Source organism: Sinocyclocheilus anshuiensis, unplaced genomic scaffold (genome assembly GCF_001515605.1).
Source record: "Sinocyclocheilus anshuiensis isolate Anshui unplaced genomic scaffold, SAMN03320099.WGS_v1.1 scaffold1746, whole genome shotgun sequence".
Lineage (NCBI taxonomy): Eukaryota > Metazoa > Chordata > Actinopteri > Cypriniformes > Cyprinidae > Sinocyclocheilus > Sinocyclocheilus anshuiensis.
The window spans coordinates 615,992-623,580 of record NW_015545562.1 but is presented as its reverse complement, the minus strand read 5'-3'; the positions used below and the strand labels follow the sequence as shown (position 1 = coordinate 623,580).

Below are 7,589 nucleotides of genomic sequence, written 5' to 3'. Positions count from 1 at the left end.
AGTTCTGTTCTACAAAACGGTCAAAAGTGCAACAAACAATGGAAAGAAACATTCAAAACCACATCAGTAGTGGAACAACTTAGAAAGCTTAAAGCATGGGGAGTATATAAAACAGCAAGTTCCTCGATACATCACAGAATGATGACGTATCAAAAGCCCTTACATTTGACCCTGTTATTGTAGGAACCCTTTAAGAAGAAAAGATAACAGTACATACATAGACTACCATTCAAAAGTATGGGGTCGGTAAGATTTGAAAAGAAGTTTATTATTCTCAGCAAGGCTGCATTTATTTGATCAGGAGCATTCATTTGAAATAGAAATCTGTAGAAAGTACTGACCCCAAACTTTTGAATGCTAGTGTACATCAGAAGATTTCAAGTGTTTGGTATAGTCCATAACTGAACTATACAACTTTTGATCGAAAGTCTTAAAGTAAATGTATTCATTAAGTTCATGTAGCTCAACTAGTAGCACAAAATGCTAACAGCTGCAAGGTCATGGGTTCAATCCCCAGGAAACGCACATGGCACACTGTGTAGTTTGAACACTTGTATTTGTGCCATACATCACGAGGAGTTTGTGCCAGAAGAGTCCATGTTCTCTTGACTCATTTGGTCTCTATTTCCTGCCGTGTGAAAGTTCACGCCTTGGTGGCATCCTCCTCTATGACGCGGTGAATGCCGTTGCCAGGGCTGCTTTGGATGGCCTGTGCTGTGATGGAGAGGTCTCGCACGCTGCTGTGCCGTGATTGGCTCTCTAAGCGCTGCAGGCTGCCGTGCCGTGAATGGCTGTCGAGACGGTTGACGCCACAGTGCTGGAGCGGATCATTAAGGCGCAGGGTGCTCCCGTGAGGAAGACGCTCCTCCACGCCGCGATAACTACAAGCTGTGTACCTGATGGGAAACATAATGAGCGAGATTCAGTGATGTTCAGAGCTTTGATCAGGGAGGCAGCTGTGCACAATTGGGAGGCGCTATTATTTTGGGAAATTTTCTAAAGTCGGTTTGAAAATTCAGGCCATATATTTTGTAAGTACATGTTATAGACCCTATTTTGAACGATTCATCAAGTATTTATTTTTGAAATAGGTTTTTTCAATGTTTAATCAGAATGTCACTTGATCTGGTGATGTATGTCGGTCGGACTTCTTCAATTATTAAACTGCCGCTGCACTATCGACATTGATATTTGTGTGCAACACCTACATCTCAAACTCTAACCAAAATTAACAACTGACATGTAGAACCAAGTCCTCACCCCACAGTTTTTTCTTCATTACATCCGTTTCACTGCAACATTAATTTTGGATATCTAGGCTAGTAATTGAAAGGTTGTAGGTTCAAAGCCCACAATGCATGACCACTCTGCACATTATTTGTAGAGGATTTCTTATAACAACTTTATTATTATGCATTATCTGTTTTTTGCATGACTGTTTATTAAACAGTCTAACTGGCATTTTGCAGATCCCCAAAAATCAGTATAAATTATGCTAAAAAAAGGTTATTTTGAGTGCAATGGCCACATCTTAAAATCCAATCAACAACCGATGGATGGAACCACCCTAATTTCTTAAGTCTTTTTCTATATCCCGTTTCATTCGGATGTATGCAGCAATAAGGAAGAAAAGAAATGTTGCTGCTTCCATTTTATTACAAGTTTAATATTGGATATTCATGCTAGTAATTGAAAGGTTGTAGGTTCAAAGCCCACAATGCATGACCACTGTGCACATTATTTGTAGAGGATTTCTTATAACAAGTTTCATTCACAAATTATGCATCACCTGTTTTTGCATGACTGTTTATTAAACAGTCTAACTGGCATTTCGCAGATCTCCAAAATATGCAAAAAAAAAAAAATTTTGTGCAATAATCACATCTTAAAATTCAATCAACAACCAATGGACAGAACCAAATCCCCACCTAATTTTTAAAAATCTTTTTCTATATCTGTTTAATTTGGATGTATACAGAAGAAAATATCTTTTGCTGCTTCTGTTTCATTGCAACTTTAATATTGGATATCTAGGCTAGTAATTGAAAGGTTGTAGGTTTAAAGCCTACAATGCATGAGCATTGTGCACATTATTTATATAGGTTTTCGTAAAACAACTTTTATTAACAAATTATTATGCATCACCCGTTTTTTGCATGACAGTTTATTAAACAGTCTAACTAACTGGCATTTTGCAGATCCCCAAAAATCACTGCAACATGCAAATAATTGCAATGCCCACATCTCAAAATCCAATTAACAACTGATGGATAGAACCAAGTCCTTGCCCTCATTTTTTCTTTTCTGATTATCCATTTAATTCAAATGTATGTTGCAATCCAAAAAAAAAAAAATTGGTTGTTACTTGCATTTCATGATAACTCTAATATTGAGTATCTAGGCTAGTATTTGGAAGGTTTTAGGTTCAAAGCCCATAATGCGTGACAATTGCGCACTTGATTAATTTACAAAGTTCTACGCAGTTCCTGTTTCTTGCACGTCTTAGTAAATACACTTACTAACTTGCATTATGAAGGATCCCCAAAAATCTGTGCCAATTATGCTAAAAAAAAGTCCTCCGAATTCCTACTCGTGAGATTGAATTATAACTGGGATGCCTCACCTGCCGTCTCTGGAGCGCTGCAGGCTGCCGTGGAAGCTGCTTGATTTGCTGCGCATGCTGCCCGCGCGGCTGGTGCTGGCGCTGGGGGGCTCGTCCAACATGGCGAGGTGCGTGGAAGAGGCATGGGTGGAGGTGCCCTGTGTCGAGGTGCCTCTAGACTTCCTCACCACTGGGGTGTTGGGGTCCCTGAGGAGGAGCTGGGTGAAGTCGGGCTCCTGTAGCACCTGCCTGCTCTCGTGCACCGTGCTGCTGAGGGTGGAAGAGACGGGGGGGAAACGTGGCAAAGTGGGAAGGGAGCGACAGAGGAGCGAAGGAAGAGAGAGGGGGAAGGCAGAGGGCATAAAGGAGTCGAAATGAACAAAAGAGGAGGGGGTGGGACAAGGGGAGGGAGAGGAGGTTAATGCCCTGATATAAGGAAAGGAGGCCTTTACACTAACCCCTATGAGACAGCACACACTTATTGAACTATTTCCTGTGGCTACTTCATGTCCTCCATTAAGTGTCTTTATTGCACTGCAGGTCTAGTAGTAATTTTATTAAAATGCACACTGACTGAATTACTTCCTGTGGCTACTAGCATGTGGCAGATACACGATATATATCTGAACCATTTCTGTTAATGGATGATACTAGATACTACATTTTTGATATTTAATTGTTTATGCTCATTTTCTCTATTTTTAAATTTAGATTACTTTTTAAAATTAAAATGTTAAAATTAATCTTTGAAAACATTTATAATTTCAAAATGAATATAAAGTATTCATACTGCAATTTATAATGCTCTGATGCCTAAATTTACGTGTAGTATTTAAATGATTTTAAATGTGAGTTAATATATTTAACTAACTACCCTACTGTTCAAAAATTTAGGGTTAGTAAGGTTTTTACACGGTTTTATAAGAAATTCCTCATGCTCACCAAAGCTGCATTTATTGCTTAAAAAATATTATTACAATTTAAAAGAAATGTTTTCTATTTCAATGTATTTTAAATAGTGCTGTCAAATGATTAATCGCATCCAAAATAAAAGTGTTTGTTTACATAATATATGTGTGTGTACTCTGTATATTTATTATGTATATATAAAGACACACATATACAGCATATATTTTGAAAATATTTACATGTATTTATGTATATATACAGTATTCATATAAATTATATAATATATATATTGAATATATAAACGTAACATATTTTTCTTAAATATATACATGCATGTGTTTGTATTTATATATACATAAATAAACACCGTACACACACATATATTATGTAAATAAAAACTTTAACTTTGGATGTGATTAATCGCGATTAATCGTTTCACAGCACTCATTTTAAAATATAATTAATTCCTGTGATGTCAAAGCTGAATTTTCAGCAATAATTTCTCCAGTTTTTAGTGTCACATGATCCTTTAAAAACCCTTCTAATATGTTAATGTAGTGCTCAAGAAACATGTATTATCAAGGTAAAAAATGCATTTTTGTAAAAACCATGATATGCTTTGTTAAGGATTATTAGGATGAATCGAAAGTTCAAAAGAACAGAATTTAAGATAAAAACCGGTCACTGTCACATTTGATCAACATAATGCACCCTTGCTGGATAAAAGTATTCACTTCTAATGAAAAAATCATACTGGTGGAAAAAATATGAAAAAAAAAATCATACCCAAACCTTTGAACAGAAGTGCATTAAGGTAGTGTATAAATAAATAAAATCAGTAAGAATTTTAATATTGTTACATCTCTACTTAAAATGACTTTCAAGGCCTTTATCAGTTTATGTTTCTTGAAAAACGTTTTTTGATCACACAACATTGCACTGTAGGCCTAAACAATAATGGTATAAATTCTCAAAGTATTACACGAAACTCACTCTTTCCTGCGATGCCCATTGAAAAAACTGGCCCACTCGAAGCAGGTCTTTTTACTGCCGACCCAAAACACTGACGGGATTCCCACCACCAGCATCATCAGGTACTTGATGAGGAACAAGGCGATATCTGGCCTGCTCGTCTGTTCCACCTGTGAAGACAACAGCAGTACACATTTGCTTAGTATGCAACATAAGAACAGGTGAAACCTGATTTGTAATCAGAACATGCAGGAACATTCTTCCCTTGCGGATCTCGGCGTTTGCTCATAACCTCATGCAGTGTGTGCGGGAGCGTATTTGTGTATGTCAGTTTAGCCCTGGGTTGTGTGTGTGCGATTGTGTGGATGGGAAGTGCTTTATCTCAGCTCACTGCACAATTGCCAACGGCATAAACATAGCTGCAGTCAACACAAATGTCTGTCCTCTTCTTTATCTAATACACACTCTCTCTCTCAGTGCTTTAGATGGAGCATTTCTTCTGCTCTGAATGCTGTCAGCCTGTCTTGGTAATATTTTGATATATAATGCAATATAACAAATAGATTTATACATTCTTTAGGGTGTCCAAATCTGTATGACATCATCAGTTACTGCAGTGTGACTAGAGATCTGCTCTTTATAGCCCTGCACTTCATAGCTCTTCATGAAGTACTGCTACAGAATTAACATGACACACGACTGTCCTTTTTGCTCCACCTCAAAGCACAGAAGCTGTGGCAGTAAACATGGCCTCATTAAAACCAATCCCACAATCCCAAGCTGCCTCAGGCATGTACACACACACACACACACATATGGATAAACATCATTACTGAGATTTTGACTGAGCTGAAGCTGTCTTTAGTTTTTAGTTATGCTTCAGTTTGTTTGCATCATGTTAGACATATGATATATTCACAGAGCAGCAGCTGCTGTATGTTTAACAGAGATTTGCAGCTGGAAATCATGAATCCTGTGTCTGAAAGATGCACAAAATTTGCAAATCGGGGGCCTTTTTTCACCCCGTTTTATGTCAAATGCATAAGTATAAATAAGGAAAACAACGTTACCAAAAAACTAAAATTCAATATTTAGATTTTCTCTGGGATTTGTTTCACTTTTGATGGCATTTTTACCCTGAGCTTCCATTCATTTCTGACCCTGGATGAAGATCACAGGTTTGGTCACAAAAACTTATAATTTGCACACATTTTTAAGCATTGCGGTTTAAAAACAAGTGATTTGAAGCTGTTGAAATGCAATCAGCAGCGAATGAGAAATCATTTCGCTATATGCACACTGTCTGAATGCTGTCAGAGAGGCGCACGCACGTGAAGATGGTGTGGCGGTATTGAACTTATTTTTGGCGCATTATAGGCTTGAACAGTTAAATACACACACTTGTATGTCAAAATCTCTCACTGCTCTTGACTAAATCACTTTTTTAACTTTAATCACTTTTATAACGTCAATAAGAAGAAATATATATTTAATTTACACAGTGAAGAATATGCAGTGTCTTTATACATTTAATTACTTTATACAATGTATGTAGCATTTCTTATTTATTTGTTCTACTGTAGTTTTTTGTCCTATTGCTTGAAATTAGGTTCCTATTCTTATGTAATCGCTGACTGTTTGCTTGTCTTCAGTGAGATTGAGTTTATTTAGGCTAGCATTAGTTTTTTGTGATATTTACACTGGTGACAAGATTTATGAAATTTCTATGTATCAAAATTTTTGATACCAAAGACCTTATTTAAAGTAAAAAATAACTATATTGCAAACACTAAAACCTTTTCTCATATAGAGTGAGGACAGGTTTGGCAGGACACTGTGGAGGCCTTCAATTATTCACAACAAGCAAAGTAGTATAAATTCACTTTTATCAGAACAAACATCATGAAAGGTTCTGACTTGGTGTAGATAATCTTTTTTCCTATTAACACTGTACAAAGTTCACATTAAAAAATTGTCATTATATATGCTAAAACAATTGCTTATTTTTAGGACAATATAACTATACACACTACTGTTCAAAAGTTTGGGGTCAGTATAATTTTTTGAGCAACAAATCAGCATATTAGAATGATTTCTGAAGGATCATGTGACACTGAAGACTGGAGTAATGGCTGCTGAAAATTTGGCTTTGCCATTACAAAAATAAATTACATTTAAAAACATATACAAATAGAAAAGAGTTATCTGTATTTACAGTTATCTGTATTTTTGATCAAATAAATGAATGAACATAAGATACTTCTTTCCAAAACATTAACAACCTCAAACATTTAAACGGTAGTGTAAGTATTTATATATAGTGTACTTATATTTATATAGTGTACATATCTTCTTACCTTAAACGGACAGGGGATGTGATACTCTATACAGCGCTCCTGTACCCAGGTGGTCTCCCAAACTGCTCTGCGGCTCTGTTCATACAGATAGCATCCAATGACGGTCAGCAGAGGCACCAGATACAGGACGGAGAACACGCCGATCCGGATCATGAACTTCACCAGTTTGTCCTGGTTCTCCTTCTCGAGGGGAATCTCCATCCGGACCCTATTTAATGCGGCAATACCCGCTAACAGCAGCACCACACCTACGACCACATCCAATGCGAGAGGCACCAAGAGGAACCAGCGCAAAGCCATGAGGTCATAGAGCCCCACGAAACAAACGCCGCTCATGCTGTCGCCCTCGATTTTGTTCATAGCCATGAGGGTGATAGTAAGGGCTCCTGGGACGCCCCAAGCCACCGCATGGAACAGCAAAGCCTTCTTCTCGATAGCTTCACTTCCCCATTTGGGAACGGCAGCCAGGAACCAGGTGATGGTGAGGATGACCCACCAAACGCTTCCTGCCATGGTGAAGAAGTAGAGTGTCATGAAGAGCAGCGTGCAGGCCTTGTTGTGGGATCCCTGGGTGACGGTGGAGGCACGGAAACGACCCGGGCTAGCCGCGTTGCATGACACGCGATCCTCCAGCAGGAAACCCAGGAAGAAGACCAGGGACACCATCATGTAGCAGACCGCGTAGAAGATGATGGGCCGCTCCGGATAGCGAAAGCGGCCAACATCGATGAGGAAGGTCAGGAAGGTGA

General features: G+C 38.1%; 1 protein-coding gene across 1 annotated transcript; it reads right to left on the bottom strand.

Annotated features, from left to right (window-relative positions):
* Window positions 1-302: 302 nt before the first annotated feature.
* Window positions 303-7,583, bottom strand: LOC107698353 (frizzled-3-like). Its single transcript, XM_016499319.1, has 4 exons — window positions 6,841-7,583; window positions 4,505-4,653; window positions 2,624-2,872; window positions 303-896 (listed from the first exon to the last, which is right to left on the bottom strand). Exons 1-4 carry the CDS (start codon window positions 7,507-7,509, stop codon window positions 644-646), a joined length of 1,320 nt encoding a protein of 439 aa, XP_016354805.1. The 5' UTR covers window positions 7,510-7,583; the 3' UTR covers window positions 303-643.
* Between the last annotated feature and the right edge of the window lie 6 nt (window positions 7,584-7,589).